General features: G+C 41.2%; 1 protein-coding gene across 1 annotated transcript; it reads left to right on the top strand.

Moving 5' to 3' along the window:
- Window positions 1-6,369: 6,369 nt before the first annotated feature.
- tmtc4 (transmembrane O-mannosyltransferase targeting cadherins 4) lies at window positions 6,370-16,458 on the top strand. Its single transcript, XM_083996829.1, has 18 exons — window positions 6,370-6,863; window positions 7,011-7,195; window positions 7,353-7,468; window positions 7,597-7,813; window positions 9,336-9,423; window positions 9,651-9,751; window positions 10,018-10,110; window positions 10,329-10,490; window positions 10,699-10,901; window positions 11,228-11,402; window positions 11,816-11,947; window positions 12,120-12,199; window positions 12,294-12,401; window positions 12,501-12,642; window positions 12,844-12,958; window positions 15,649-15,761; window positions 15,938-16,007; window positions 16,215-16,458. The coding sequence occupies exons 2-18, from the start codon at window positions 7,034-7,036 to the stop codon at window positions 16,361-16,363; spliced, it is 2,226 nt and encodes a 741-aa protein (XP_083852955.1). The 5' UTR covers window positions 6,370-6,863; window positions 7,011-7,033; the 3' UTR covers window positions 16,364-16,458.
- The last annotated feature ends 459 nt before the right edge of the window (window positions 16,459-16,917 follow it).

Genomic DNA, 16,917 nt, shown 5'->3' on the forward strand with positions numbered 1-16,917 from the left:
CATTCAGTCATGCAGGTTTCATTATATTATGGGAAACAAAGGTAAACAACAATATGTCATACTATAGCCTACTGACTTTTGGTCCAGAGAATCTTTTGGAGTACAGCCTGATGGAAACAGCAGGCTTTGTCCCCAAGTAATATGGATGTGACATTCGTGGCATTTACAGTATATCGTGTTATTGAACAAACAACACGAGTAATCTGAGGAGGAGAGTGAGCGCAAATGTGTAGCTATGCCATCACAGCAAAATTTAAAAACAATGAGAACAGACAATGCCTTCCTGCAGAGGTTCTCAATGGTTACTACGTAATGGACACTGGTCTCCTGGGTGCTCGTCTTGATGTGAGAGCCCTTATCATACAGGATCACCATTCCTCCGGCCTCATGTAGAGAACAAAAGAGTCCTTCACCACCAGCTATCTAAAAAAGTGCAGAGAACTACACTTACACACACACACACACACACACACACACACACCAGTGGTTGAATTCAGTGTGTATGAAGCAGAATCTATTTTAACCCAGATGTAAGGAATGACAGAGGGAATCATTAAATATGGGACCTGCATGAAATATGGCTTTTATGCCCATTTCGTGAGCCACAAAGGAACGTGAACACAAATTAGTGTGCAGTCATGCCATCATGCCTTCTAGAAGCACACTGGGATTGTGTTTTGTTTTACTCCAGCTGCTTTTAGATTGACCCTTGATTTTAAAAACAAACACAACACAAATACACAGAAACAGGTTCTCAGTCAGTATAGCACCATAGTGGATTCAGGCTAATTTCATAATTCCAATATATATCTAGTATCATGTGTCATTCCCATTCTCTCTGAATGCAGACATTTAATACATTACTGCAGGTGTTGCAATATAGGTTAACTGTAAGAAGATACATTATTTACATAGGCCTACATACAAATTATATGGATATACTGTATGTTTATAACATATTTGAGATACTGAGTAAAATTTGTATAATTTTATATATGTTTTAATTTGTACACATATTGCATATGGCTACTCAATAGGCCTATACTATGCATAGCCTACATATACTATGACATTTGCATAATGGGAGATACAGCACAACCAAAAAGTCTACACTTTATGAAATACAATAAGACTTATCTTCATTTCTTGCTGAAAGGGAAAAGACTGTTTAGAATAAAAGAAACTGCAATGACCAATTTCCCCTGTCTCTGCGGTCTTTGAAAAGACTGTGAAAGTTATCTCTGACACGTTGGCAGCCTAATGAAGCTGCAAACTTTTTTTTCTGCAGAAAATAATACTTCACTTAGAGTTTGTCGCACATCTTCTTTAAGAACAAATTGACTTTGTTTTACCATAAGATGCTTACTTTGCACTTAGGCATCATTATTATAATATGTCATCTCATCCCTTTTTTTTTCTGTAGGCAATGGATATTAGCCGCCATCTTAGCTCTTTAAGTGATAGTTTCTTTGCTCCTGCCTGCTGTGTTTCGCCTCATTAATGCAAGCTATTCTCCATCACTATCCTCTGCAAAGGGACTCTCCTCATTCGGGCCGCAGAACTCTGACAAGGATGAAATTACTTATGGCTTTCACACCTAATTAAAGTGTAGATGGCTCACCTTCAGTAAAGTTGACTGTATTGATGTCATTCTTTTACAAGACAAGGCTTTGACTGTAAGTAGCGGCACATAGGGTCCTGTACGTGGTGCTTTTGAGGATATTTCTCAGGTAGTCCTCCAGTGGGATCTGTCAGACAGAGTCCAGCTGTTTTTGGCTCAGCTGTAGACTGCCTACATAGCCTAATTACAGGACCGGAAGTACCACGCTAATATAAATATTACTGTAAATAAAGGTTGCAGTGAGGATTTTAATTTAGCTGCATTGCATGATGCCTTCAGAAGCATTTAAGAAAAAATGAAAAATGACATAACAGCTCTTTGAAAGTTGAAATACTGCATCATTAAAGTTTTAGGAGCTTGCGGCGTTCAGTATGTGGGCTACCTCTCCTCTTCCTTTAAAGATTAGTGTTGGATGTGCCCACTATCCACCGTCTTGGGAAAAAAAAAGATAAGAAGAACAGCATTTTGTTAAATTTGAGACTCAGAGTAGCAACAATGTTTGTTTTACCACACTCTGCAAGATTTAATTCGGCTGGAAGTTGTTTTTTTTTCTTGAAATCCTTCAGTGGGCTTGTTATATAAATGAATTTCCACTGTCTGCGTGAACATGCTGCATTTTTCCAAGCTGCTGAACAGAAGGAAATGAGAGACAGAGCTGAGGAGAAATTGAGTATCCTCAGCTGAGAAATGAACACTCAGGGATACAGACAAGTGATGCGTAAAAATAGGTTCCTTGCTTAATGTCAGTTTTTGAACATGTATCTGTGTGTGTATGTTTTGTGGGCTTCTGCTCATTCTTGTGTGTGTGTGTTGGACAAAAGGCGAGTAAATTAGCAGTTCTTACATGCAGGTTGGCAGGGGAAGCTTTAGAAGAGCCTTGAACATCAGCAGCAACTGATGAAGACCTTGGAAGTGCATGAAACGGCGTTTGATTTCCCACGTGAAGTCCCCGTGGCACAGCTCAATTGTGAAGAGATTTGGATTCAGCACCTTTGAGGGGAGCATTTCAAAAGGAGACGGTTCAGCTCCACTGCATCAATAGTCGCTTCCAAGAACTTTAGAAGGGATGAAACACACATAACGATACAGTACTGTCTTTAAGTTTGGCAAGTGTGATAATAGGAAACTTTTGATCAGAAAAGGTGAAGCTTAGAGCTTTATCCAAATAATGAGTGAAGAGCGCTTTTTAAAGCGGTTCAGACAGGGCGTGTGACAAGTGATGACTCACTACCTGGTTTACAGTCAATTATATCTAACTCACCTTTGTTGTAGATGTCTGTTCCACCTCTGGCACCAAGACAAAAATAGGAATGTTTTCCAAGAACGGTGACTTTAATGGAGGGGGAAAGTTGAACAAAAGGAATGGTTCTCGCTTCTAGAAAAAGCAACAAAGGTTTTTGTAAACACAATAGGGAATAGGTTGCACTGCAGCACGTTGGAATAAAAAAAAGGGAGAAGCTTCTGGTTTGTATGATTCTGTTTGACTGGCCTTGTGCTTTGCCATCACAGCATCGGGCAAAATAATCAAGTAATCAAGCCTGGGTCACCATGCAAAAGGCTCATGACAGAATAGGTCCAACACTTGATTGATAACATCATCACATATCTATATTATAGAGATATACACCCTTTATCAAGACAGTCATTGAAAGGACACATTCAGACCTGTATTTGACCACTTTGTCCAGTCCTCTAAAACATGTGAATGTGGCTTAATAAGAAAACAACTTGTTTGTGTAATGTAATTGCATTTTGGTCCCTTTGTAGTGGAAGTTCTTTACTACCTCATGACCTCTGCACTGGACTTGTGATCAAATGTCATGGAATTAACTAGATGGAAATATTACTATGAGGAGATCTAAAGTGACCATTAAATGTGAGAAAAAGTGATTGAAATCACATTAACCATCAGAATAATATTGCTGACAGTCTTTTGGATGTGTTATTTAAGATTTGATGTCCTTTGGAATAGACATTTAATTAAAAAAATAAATAAAATAAAATAAACTCCTTAGCCTACTTCATTACAGTAAAGATAACATTCTGTGGGCATTATGTACACAAACTGATTCGTCCTCCACTTTCTGTACGGCCTGTTTTCATAGTGATTGTCTACTTACTGTAATAACCAGACAGAAGTCAAATCAATGTATTTTCATAATCTAAGGCTAATAAATATTTGATGTCTGAGGTCTGAAAAGAATAAACAGATTTTACTTTGAGACATTATTACCATTTTTTATTGAATACATCTTTTTTTTCCAGATAAGTATACGCTTTAAAATGATGTAATATTTCATTTCTTAGTAGCCTGTGTTTCACATATCTTTGCCTTTCATCAGTAATTTTGTTTTTTCTTAATAAGTCTTTGGATGATATCCTTGTGCATCACCCACTGTGATCAGAGAAAAGAAAACTGTGCCAAATGTGATTAACAGCTAATGATAAAAAACACATGCAGGCTGCATCACTCATCTCAGGACCTTGCGTGATGCTCAGCCGTTTCTTTACTTTCACGCCATTTGACCCTGACCTTTCCTATCTGCTGTGACTCTCTGTCAGGCTGCACGCAATCAATGTCTGTCCCCTTCTGTGTGATCGCAAAAACAGTGGACCCTCCCTGACAGGGTCTCCACTGGCAGCCCTGTCTCTCTGCATTTGGGCCACTAGATCTTCCATTGGTGATACTGCAACATCCTCCCTCATTATCTCCTCCACTCTGCCCAGCCCACTGGAATTGATGTTAATAACATGAATTCCAACTGACTGACATGGGTGAAGAACCAGGAGATGAAATCCATACTTCATGCATTTTGCATGGGGTGGTAATTAGGCAATATTGGGGGTATTAAATGTTTCTGCAGAAGTATCCATGTTCCAAAATTAAACCCAGATGTAAAAATGAAAATTGAGTAGATTAAGAATAATGGGTATGTTCTGATCAGATTTGAACAATTTTCTGAGAGAACATATCAACAACAAAGGTAAATGAAGATGATTTCTTTTCACCAACCAATTGCATCCTTCAAAACTTGAAGCTTAACCAGATGGTTAGCACCAACTGTATTTGACTGTGCAGATAAGGGTGATGTTTTGAAGCACGGCCTTAATTATGTGTGCTTTCTTGCTCAATAAGTGTCTGCTTCTCTAACCAACCTTGAGACCCATTTTAAAGGTCTGAGAATGTGCCCTTGACAATTGCCCCCCCCCCTCGCCTCTCGTCACCCTGGGCCCCTGGCTCTGGCCATTAAGGAGATTCCTTGTCTTCCCTAAGCAATGACAGGTGAAATGGAGCACAAAATCCCAAAGCCTGCTGTGGGCCTCTCCACAACCTCAGCACCTCTAATTCTTACAGACACTCGTCTTTATATTAACACTTCTTTCTCCTATCCTATGACAGACAGATTACCCGTGTTTGACATATCGGCTGCACAATCTATGACAGAAAAATACAGCGGCAAGTAAAGCATCCGGAATTGCTTTGTTTTCCATTCTGTCTGTCTCCATTAAACTAATAAAGCATACACTGTGTTAGATTATTAATCTTCAGTGTCTTTATTGAACAAACCCATTCAACGTTGATGGAAAAAAGAAAGTGCAGCCTTGGATTTGCTAACTGATCAAATCTCCTTAACCTCAAAGAAGCACTTCCGACAGCTGAAGACGATCTCCTATATAACAGAAGTGCTTCATCTGAATATCTCACTGGAGGCCATTCCACATCACCTCATGACCTCTTACTGGGCCACTCCAAAAGGCCGATTTTGCTGGTTTGCAGTCATTCTGTGACAGATTTACTTTGCTATACCACTCCTCTGAGCTTAAGCAGGAAGACTGTCACAATGACTTTATCCTTTAAAATATCTTGATGAACTTCTGAATTATTTTTTCCCTTCAGCGACAGGCACATGTGTGGATGAGGTATAGATAAGTCTCTTCGGCATGGTTTTGCACTGATTTATTGATCTGATGTTATATCTGTTCTGCAAAAGGCAAATGAGGGTGGACAATCAACACCAGGATTATAACTTCATGTCAAAGGCTGAGCCAACAGAGTCGGTATGAAAAGGGAAAAGAAGAAAGTCAATGGGGTAGAGAGATCATAGAAACTTTTTACACAAGACATTTCAATCAACATAGGCCTAAAAGTCTGTTCTATATTCAAGTGTCCCACTAACATCTAAATAGAGTCAAGCCAACAATTAGTGGGCTACTATAGTTTACAGCTGTGCATATTTATAATGTAACCCTGAAATATAATCTGTGAGTAGTTTTTTTTTTCTGTTTCACACCCTTATGAAATAGGGGGAAAAAACATGCAACAAAACACAAGAACAGCCCACATAAGCAAGATGTCTTCAGCAAAAAAAAAAAAAACGATCCAGAGATTGATGCTTCAAAGTCATGTGTAAATTATTACAGGGGAATAACAAACTTTCCCGGGAATAACAAACTTTCCAAGCATTTCTCACGTGTGAACCTGCAGCCATCCCCATCTCTTTGGGATATATGAAGAAAGTGGTCGAGGGGATTTGATCCTCATCTTAAGCCCCGAGGTTCATAACTGTCAGTCAGTCGGTGAGTTCTTTATTCAGTGTAAAAGAGCGATCAATTTACGAGGCTGCACTGCATCATGTGTGCTCCTTCTCCTTCAGTAGTTCATACCCACTTTACGCTCCACACGGCATCACGTCGGCTATTGGCTGAAAACGAGCACGTGGTGGTGACGTCAGACGGGAAGTGCTGGAGCCCGAGCGTGTATGTGTTTGTTTACAGCCTGTGAGACTCTCCGTCTGCACCTCGCCGCCCGGGAGCGATATCTATATACGAATGAAAAGCGTCACAGTTTTGGGCGAAGTATTAAAATTACGCCGCGCTTATGACCTACACATCGTCTCCCGGTCGTCTGTCATGTTTTTATACCGTGTGTGAAGGGAATAGCACCCGCTAACAAGACATGCTAAAGTCACGCTTCACTAGCTTGCTAAATTCCAGGGCACCCTTCACGCTGCACCGACATGTAACCGTCTGTGACAGTGTCATTATTTTCACCTGACTGTTGTGCTGAGTTAATCACCACGTCGGTTTTGCATGTACGCTACTCGCTTCTTTTTTCTTGCTTTTTTTTTTTTAGCGAGTGAAACGTTTACTCTTGCTCAGTAGCCAGCTGGCAGAAGAAGCTAACATGGGAGTCACACAGACAGGGTGACCTCTCACAACAGCATGTCTCTCACAAGATAAGGTATGAATCCACCCAGTGTGTAAAGACTGTGATTTTATTATTAATACGGCTGTATACTGTTTCCCTGCAGCTGTTTACAGCCCATAATCTAGATAGTAACAATAGATATGCTTCTGTCTGCCTGCACTCCTCCTCCTGTTGATACAGAATGACCAAAGAGCAGGTGCATCATGGCATTGTCTGAAGTTTATTGGGATCGCCATATACCCCTGCCAAAGCTTGCTCCGGTCCAGGCCAGGCTCACAGTTGCCCTGGTGGCACTCCTGTGCTTCATAAACAGTTATGACGGGGAGTTTGTGTTTGATGATTCGGAAGCAATCATCAACAACAAGGTACTTCAATGTCACAAACACTGCTGCAGTGACAGTGACTTTTCCTCCTTGTGTTGCCAAATTAATCCACTTTATAAAATTGCATCAGCAGATTGACATCCCGTACAGGTTAGTTTGGTGTTGCTGGCATCGGTCTAACTTTGCATTTCTGTTGCAGGACTTGAAACCAACAACACCCCTGAACAACATCTGGACCAATGACTTCTGGGGAAGCAACTTGAGCAGTAACTCCAGTCACAAATCCTACCGACCTCTCACTGTCCTTACATTTAGGTAAGGGATCCTATTTACTGCATGAACTCACGCTCACGCAGTGTTATATACATGTAGCACCTACATCAAGCCACTTTAACTCCTTTCCCTCACCATCCTGTTCATTTATTCACCCCTTGTGTTCACAGGCTGAACTACCTCTTGGCAGGAGGTCTGCACCCTGTCGGCTTCCATGTGCTGAACATTGTCCTTCATGCCGTCATATCCGCCCTTATGATTGATGTTTTTGCTATACTGATTGGTGGATTGGCCTACGATGAGAACAATAGGATTTTGAACCACGCTCCCAAGACTTCTTTGCTTGCTGCCCTCTTCTTTGCTGCACACCCAGTCCACACAGAAAGTGTAAGCAGATTTTAAAATCCTTCCTGATAAACTCAGCAAATAGAAACAATAGTGGTAGTTTTGACTTGAGTGTGTGTACAATTTTGGGTAACAGCAAATGCATGCTCCCAATTATGCAAGATTACAAATTGCATAATTGTGTCCTAATTAGTTCTGAGAGAGCAACAACAGCTATTTAATGAAAAACAACATTCCTTTTTTTAATATAGTGCGTCAAATCCTAGGCCAGATCTGCTATTTTTAAAGGTGTGACAAATCTAAAATTGGCAGTGAATGTGACCTTTTCTGAAAACATTCCACCTTTCACAGAGTAATGATGAGTAAAGTTGAAAGTAAATATGGAAAGTTTTGGGTGAGCTTCAATAAGAAAATATCTCCTCTCAGCAGTGTAACAGAACAAATGAGCAAAAGTGTCCAAATGTTGCCCACTTCAATTATTTTTCCTTCCTTAAACTTGCACATATCTTTTTCTCAGAGTGGCCTTTCATACTTTACAGTGGGCGATGTTTCTACATGTTCACTCAGTGTATTGTAGTCAGACACTTTAGGTACAATCTGCTCTTGTTATTCTCTATAATAACTCTGTTTGTACAATGTGAGGAGATGCATGAAAGGATTTCACAAGTGCAATTGGCATTTTGACAACTGCATCGCATTTAGGCTGAAATGCACCTGAAGAAAAATGGATTATTCTGATATTTTTTCATCCAACTTGATAGAATATTACATATTTTGGTCATATTATGCTTGCACTGAGTCATGCACAGTGGCTGTACGGTGACCTGCACAGATCTTTGTGTCTCAGCACCTGTACTTGTTGTGATTTTGGGCCATGAATACAAACTTTTCTTAACAACGTGGATCCCTAAAGCAGCACATTGTGGCATCTTGACATACCAGTCCAGAGGTTTTAAAACAAATCATGCAGTGGTTCCATGCCAGGAACAAAAGCCCTGTCTCAGCTGGGAGTGCAGGGCCAAGGTACGCGTTGGTAGCATGGCCTGACTATTAGCTGTGTTGGGTTGCTTATTGACCTGCCAGCGTATGTGTGTTTGTCTGTAAAGCCTGGCTGGAAGGCAGCTATTCCCCCTCTCCATTCTCTTTAATCATGCAGGGCAAGGACTGGGTGAGCCCTTGGGGGTGGGAGGCAGGCAGACTGTTGGCTAAGGCCTGCTGTATGTATCAAAGCAGACAACCCCAGGATGCCAACCATACTGTACCCACACACTATATACAACACACAAACCAAGAGGTCACGCTGCTAATGAGTCATTCTTCCTGCCACTGTTAATAAGCCATTCCATTATAAATCCATTTGTAACTGGATGCTCAATGCAAAACAGAATATGATGCGATACAAAATGCAAACATAAACAAAAAAGAAACAGATGCATACATCATCATAATGCTGTTTCTGTATTAATGTTTTAGAAAGTTTTTTTTTTCTGTTTTCATTCTGCCTCATGTTTCACATCTTTCATCCTCTCGCTGTGTGTCTCTCTCCCCTCTCCATCTCAATAAGGTGGCTGGTATAGTGGGTCGAGCAGACCTTTTATGCGCTCTGTTCTTCCAGCTCTCTTTTCTCACCTACTGCAAAGCTTTCAACCGAGGTATGTATCTGACAGCTCAAAGTATTACTCTTCATGTGTACTGCCACACTGCACTGTGCACAGGATTGCCCATCTGTGCTGATGAATATAGCGGCAACATCAGACATTGTGTAGCTGCTTCTTTTTTTTCTTTATTCTTTTTTTTTTTTTTTAACACACCTGTTTGAAAACCTGCATTTGAAGCCTCACATGTCTATAACCAATGGCTCTTGGCTTTGTGTTCTCAGGGAGAGACAAAGATGGCAGGTTTTCTGTCCAGTGGATTCTGGTCAGCCTCTCGCTCTGTGCTGCAGCAATGCTCTGCAAAGAACAAGGCATCACAGTCTTGGTAGGAAGTCTTTTTTGTAAAGCCATTTAGCAGTGTGTTGATGATTTCATTACATCATAGTAACAATGGTAAATGATCACCAGTGATGCAAGATAAATACTCATGTGTTTAACACACTCTAAAGACAACTGACTTTTATTTCATGTACAGTAACAGCTTAAGTGAAAAACATAAAAGTCTCATGTACAATAGGATTAATTTTGTTGCTGACCTATATAAAATTTTAAATACCATTTCTTCCTCCTTCTCTATGTATTTTCCTCCAGGGTGTGAATGCAGCCTTTGATGTCCTCCTGATCTGTAATGTTAATGTGTATGAACTCAGCCAGAGGCTACTCCTTAGGAAGAATCCACTCGATGTGAGTTACAGTTTATACACCCTCCCCCTCCTTTCTGTCATAAATTATGCACTCCCCTGTATGATTAATGTCGCATCACATATATTGTTTAGGCAAAGCAACATGGATCCCCGTGCTTTGTGATGATGAACCGGTGCTGGGCTTGCCAGTGGCTTAACAAGGGGTGGATTTTTATTTGTTGTGACAAGTCGTCTTATTTCCGTCTTTTTCTCTGACAGGTGAGTGAGTTGTTGCGAACGGGTCTCCTCACACGATTTGCTCTCATGGGTCTTGGAGGACTCTCAATGCTCTATGCACGCTGGAGGATCATGGGAACAGGACCACCAGCATTCACCGAAGTAGACAACCCTGCCTCATTTGCAGAAAATATATTTCTTAGAGTGAGTAAGACTTCATTTCCTTGAATTATTAAGACTGTTTGGAGTGTATTTAATTTGTACGTAGTTTAAATCCAGTTAAACATCTGATATCTAATCATTTTTTAAATGCAATGATTGACTTTGATTCTGAACTTGAAACGCTGTCCTGCCCTCCTCTTTCCCTACTCTCCTCCGTTCCTCACCCCTCCTGCTCTCCTTTGATTGGCAGATAGTGAACTATAATTACTACTACTCTCTGAATGCCTGGCTGCTGCTGTGTCCCTGGTGGCTGTGTTTTGATTGGTCCATGGGCTGTGTGCCTCTCATTAAGTCAGCCACTGATTGGAGGATGGTGTGGCTGCTGCTGCTCTGGTGCATCCTGATAGGCTTGATAAGCCAAGCCTTATGCTCGCAGGACAGCCAGAGGAGGAGGTAAGCAAGCACAGCCATCTCGCACTCACTGTAGATGAGATGAAGCACATGTTGGCCTCTACAGACTCTCACATGATTATGAAAATTGTATCATATCCACTGCAGTGTGACCACAGCACCACGTCCCGATTGCTGTTAGAGGAGTTTTTAAAATTCTCTGCTGGTTTTAGAGACAGAGTGTGTGTAAAGTTTCCTGAATAAAGGATGGTTTATAGAGTCCACATTTCCTCAGATCACATCCCTTCTTTATACAGTGACAGGCTTGACTTTTAAATTGTAATATGCATATGTGTATATAATCCCAAGCCTTTTTCTCTCCTTGCTAGGACGCTGACCCTGGGTCTGGTGCTGCTGGTGGTCCCTTTTCTGCCAGCCTGTAACATTTTTTTCAGGGTGGGCTTCGTCATCGCTGAGAGAGTGCTCTACCTGTCTTCAGCTGGCTACTGCCTACTGCTGGCCTACTCCCTGGGACACTGCTGCTACCGCTGGACCAAATACAGGGTATACCAAAAAGATCACGCCAAAATAAGAGCTGCCACATGGTGCTGACGAACCCGCGATGAGCACTCGGTTTCCAGCATAGATACAACCTGGTGACCTTTCTATTTCTACAGCCAATGGGTCACACTGTCCTCGCTGGTTCGTCTTTTTATTTAGCCACCTGTTTATGCAGCTTTGATGCCTCAGTAGTTCAGTGATGCAGACTAACAGACATGAGAGATGACTAATGACTCACCTATAAAGGGATGATAGCAGCAGGTGGTGTTCGTGTGTTACAGGTACATTTGCAGGCTATTAACTCTCACTCTGAGAAAATGTATTTATTTGAGGTTAAGGGTTATAATGTGCTGAGAGTACATGGCTGTTAAATGTCTTTTTTTTTCTTCTTCTTTTTTTTTTCTTCCACGTTGCAGAGGCTGCTGTGTGTGTCGGTGCTTTTACTGTTGTGTGTGTATGTAGCTCGCTGTGCTCTCCGCAGTCACCAGTGGCGGTCGGAGCAAAGCCTTTTCACCAGTGCCCTGCCTGTCTGTCCACTCAATGCCAAGGTAGATCCTTGTTTTGTTTTGTTTTGTTTTGTTTTGTGTGTTTGTTTGTTTGCCTGCCGCTTTGCAGCACACGTCAGCACAGGCTCGTTGTCTACATGTGGGAAAATAAATTACAGCCGGTTGTACTGTAGTCACACTCGGATGCATCTTGTCTTTGTGACGGATTACGCAGGTCCACTACAATGTAGGCAAGAACCTGGCTGACAGAGGGAACACCACTGCTGCCATCAGATATTACAGAGAGGCAGTCAGGTATGTTTCCCCCACATGTGTCTGGCAATCCAGTCAGCTGCTAACAAATGAGCAAGGGGTTGACTTTGTGTTGCCTGTTTTCTGTGGCTCCCAGGCTGCATCCTACCTACGTCCACGCCATGAACAACCTGGGCAACATCCTGAAGGAGAGGAATGAGCTGATCGAGGCCGAGCAGCTTTTGTCTAAAGCTGTTTCTATCCAGTACGTCGTCCCACACACAGGAGTAACACACTGATGATGATTTAATGTCGGTGCTTCCAACACTGAAAAGCTCCTGCTGATGCTATTTAATCTGTGCAGGTCTGACTTTGCCGCTGCTTGGATGAATCTGGGAATAGTTCAGAACAGCTTGCAGAAGTTTGAGGAAGCGGAGAAGAGCTACTGGAACGCCATCCGCTTCCGGAAAAAATACCCAGACTGCTATTATAACCTGGGACGCTTGGTGAGTGGGACCCCAGGGTGTTAAACTGTGTTAAGCAGGTGTAAAGAGACAGTATGCAAATAAGGCTTAAGGTCACATTTGCACTTCTCCATAAACTGAATTGATGGAGAAAGAAAAAAAGCTACTGTAGAATGGTTTATTTTATACTGATACTATTCAAGACGGGCTATCCATATTATTGTTTGTCTCTTTGCATGACAGTACGCTGACCAGAACAGACATGTGGATGCCCTAAACGCATGGAGGAACGCAACAGTGCTGAAGCCCGACCACAGCCTGGCTTGGAACAACATGGTCATTCTGCTGGACAACACTGGTAGCAACAAAATACACACAGAGATACTGTAAACACTACAAATAAAAAACGAATATTACTCGTTGTAGCAATGTGGCCGCTTTGCCAAAAAATAAAAAATAAAATAACAACTAAATCCCAGAACTTGGTTAAATTGACTGGCAAGTCTTTTACAGTTTTTCTCAGTCGCTTTGCTACATTTCTCAAATCATCCTCGACATTTGCAAAAAAAACATGGATTACCTGCAAAAGCAAGTCTCTTGCTCAAAATCCTTAGTTCATCTCTCAAAAGTAAATATCTGTCAATGAATATGTTAGTGCCATCAGAATGACCAGTCCTTGTGTCATTGTGTATGGATAAGACGGTCAAATTGCTTAGTCATGTTGTCAATATAACAGTGTACTATGGAGGGATATTCTGATGTAAACTATGGCTAACGTTTTGATGACAATTATTGTAAATTGTAAGTTACAACTTAGTGTATGTGGGAGATTGTTTGCAAAAGACTGGACAAGATTCACATTTACACATTTATTGTTTGTACTGTAATTTGACAGACCATGTCATGTCGATACAGAAAGGAAAAGACAGAACTGCATAGTACAAAAAAAACAAAAGTAGAAATGTGAACATAGGACTTCTTCTTCTTCTCTGGCTGTTGACCCAGTCCAATTCCTTGTCCTTCTTGTCAGACATTGTAACATCGTGTTGTGCTCCGGCTATATACCGTACTTGCCAGTTGATGCCAGTTGAGACCTTTAAGCTATTTCAGAAAACTGGTTGATCATTTTTCACCCATTTCCCTTCGTTAGAGAAAGTCAAGACTCACCTGGGAGCAATTTACCAATTCAGGACAGATTTAGGAAAAAAGTAAAATGGAAATGTATAGAAATATGCTTGACATTTTAAAACAACGAGACAATTTGTTCAACCATTTTGCATGTAAAGACTTATGTGATGAACTAATGCCCAAATGTTGTGCGGGGTGAGACTATTCAACAGAGACCCATTATAATACATTTTGATCAACATGACATAAGCAATTGATAATCTAGGATCATTTGCATGGATGTACCAAATCAAATCAAATCAAATCAAATCAAATAGCCTTTATTGCCTTTGCAACAATATATATTTGCGATGCCACGTCTATTCCAGGGCTAAAAGGACATCATCAAAGACACACACGCATACTCACACAAAAAAGAAATGACTACAATCATACAAATAGTAAAAAGTACAGTCATACAGTTAGTAAAAATCAATATTTTAAGTAGAAGCCTATAAAAAAAATATCATTTGGATGGATGTACCAAAGCATTTGCAACTTGTTCAAAGAAATGAGAAACTTATTTTTTGATGTGCACAAGTGACAAAATGATGTGAAGATTGAACAAGTAGTTTTGAGAATTTCAATTCTGAGAAAAGTACCAAAGCGACTGAGAAAAACTGTAATAATACAGACTACAAAATACATTTGATGTTTTATTATGTTTTAAAGATATTTTCATTTAATTAATATTTAATATAATAGAAAATAATACATACTAATAATATTTATCTATTTCTGAATGAATGATTCTTATGAGTCACTTTACTTTCAAAGGACTCTCTGTCCCGGGTGCAGTTTGTCTCAGCATTGACAGCCAAGAAACACAGCATTGTTATTTTGGAAAGGCAGGAAATCTAAATGGCCAACAAGATTAGACCGGAAGAGCAGGAATCAGCAATGCTTGAAATTTATGTATTAAAGCTTTGTGTTGTGAGTTTTGAAGGCACTCTTCCCTGCCGTGTGGAGAATGCTCTGATTTCCAAACGCTCGAGCCGTTTTGTCAGAAGCCGCTCCCGTGGGGGCGGAGTCTCCCAGGAGGGCACTGGAACTGTCCAATCAGGGCGCAGTGTGTTCCTGATCAAACGTGGGCAAGCACAGCCAGAACAGCGCCCCCTCAGAGTTCCCCCCACTGCATTTGTTCCCCAAATCTGACAGAAATAATTCTACCCCTCTCCCCAGCTCCCCGCCAAACACACACACAAAAAAAAGAGAGAAAAGAAGAACAATAGGTGTCATTTTCAAATAGCAAGGAAATGGGAATATTCTTTTCTCTTTGGTGTTCGCACCCCCCCTCTTTTGTTTTGATCATTACACAAACAAAAGGCAGAATCAGTGTAGATTCAGGCGGATGCGCTCAGGCACAGTCACACATTTAGTCGCATGTTGGCAAGCTGTGTCTGAAGGGCACAGGCCATGACTCAGGACATGACTGTCATTGTCCGTCTGACTGTCTATCTGTCTGTCTCTCTCTCTTTCTTTCTCTCTCTCTGTCTCTCTACCTTCCTTCCTTTCTCTTTCTCCATTTCTGGCCAGACATCAGACGTGTCTGTGACAGAGATCAATAACCCAGTGGGCCTTGTGTTCAACCTTAATTAGGAGACTAAACCGCTCCTCCATGTGTGGAGAAGGAAAAACTCTGCTCTAGACACTGCTGACAAATAAAGCAAGCGGTCAGACTCTCTGTGTACCAGCTGTTATTACCAGTGTATCTCTGGCGTTAGGTTTTTAACTGTGTCTGAATGTTAACGCACAAATTTGTTAGCATATGTGTTGTTTACCATAATCTGTAGATTTCCACAGAAAAAAGATGAGCGTGGTAAACTGTGTGTGCATTACAAAAAATGAATGTGTTTTGTGTTTGTTTCTTCTGTCTTTGAGGTAACTTGGGTCAAGCAGAGTTGATCGGCCGAGAGGCGCTGAAGCTCCTCCCTAACGACCACACGATCATGTTTTCATTGGCTAATGTCCTGGGGAAATTACAGAAATACAAGGTCAGTTTGCATATTATAAACATTTCAAGTCAGATTTTTTTTGTGTGTGTGTGCATTTTGGGGATTTTATTCCTCCCATGATCCTCCCTGTTTGCCATACAACAGGACTTTCACAGATAATTCTGTGTTTTTTTGTGTTTGTTTGTTTGGATGTTTATTTTGTTTTCTTTCCTCAGGAGTCAGAGGGCTTCTTCCTTCACGCTCTTCGAATCAACCCAAATGCTGCCAGTTGCCATGGCAATTTAGGTAAGGCTTCTGTTTCTTTGCTTAGAGCACATATGTTTACACAACTGATGAGAGATCCTAAACACTCACAAGCCAAAAAAATAATTGTGCGTGTTAGCAGAGGCAATATTGTGCCGCCTACCTGCCCTGAATTGAATGCGCTAAACGAATGGGAATTAAAATGGTTGCTGCTTCTCAGCTTGAAGAGCGTTTTCTGTTTTTCCTCAGCTGTGCTGTATCATCGCTGGGGGAAGCTGGAGCTGGCAAAGAAACACTATGAGCTGTCTCTAAAGTTGGACCCCGAGGCTCCTGGGACCAGAGACAACTACAACATGCTGCGACGCAAACTGGACCAGCTTAAACGCAGCGCACCCTGAGGGAGCCTACAGGGACCCCTGCCTGCCGTTAAACAAATTTTTCCATTGTTCCACTTGGTATGATTTTATCTCACTAATTCTGGCTTTGTACCATTTTGAAATAAAGACCAAGATCTGTGTATCAGGCTCTAGTTTTTTTGTTTTCTTTTTAAACACTTGCTCATCTCTTAAAACGAGAAAATAAAAAGAGAGAAAATTCAGATTTACAATTTGATTTTTTTGTAGTTTAAACTCTTTATAAAAAATGTTTTTTTTGACAACACTGCTTGTGTATCAGGTATCTAATTGTGGGGCAGGTGTGCTGGATGCTGGTGCTGGTTACATGGCCGTCTGCACCGCGCTGTTTTGTTGCCCCATATGAAGGCCATGTGGAACTGATCCTCGGTGAACCCCGTCCTCTTTTCATCTCTGACCCTGTGTTGTGTCAGCTGGACAGAGCACCATGCATGTGTGGCTCCAAAGAATCTGTTGTAAAATTTATTTGGGTTGGCCTCCTGTCAGGAGACACGAATGTTCCTATACTCAAAAGCCGCTATAGTTCAGACCAAGAGCCA

This window comes from Trachurus trachurus (assembly GCF_905171665.1).
Source record: "Trachurus trachurus genome assembly, chromosome: 21".
In the NCBI taxonomy this organism is placed as follows: Eukaryota; Metazoa; Chordata; class Actinopteri; order Carangiformes; family Carangidae; genus Trachurus; species Trachurus trachurus.

Bases quoted from the DNA above. Each gene is read 5' to 3' on its own strand.
- tmtc4 (XM_083996829.1), top strand. From the start codon at position 7,034: ATGGCATTGTCTGAAGTTTATTGGGATCGCCATATACCCCTGCCAAAG. The intron at 7,814-9,335 runs GTAAGCAGATTT...CATCTCAATAAG, and splicing joins ACCCAGTCCACACAGAAAGT to GTGGCTGGTATAGTGGGTCG. The intron at 15,762-15,937 runs GTCAGTTTGCAT...TTCTTTCCTCAG, and splicing joins GGAAATTACAGAAATACAAG to GAGTCAGAGGGCTTCTTCCT.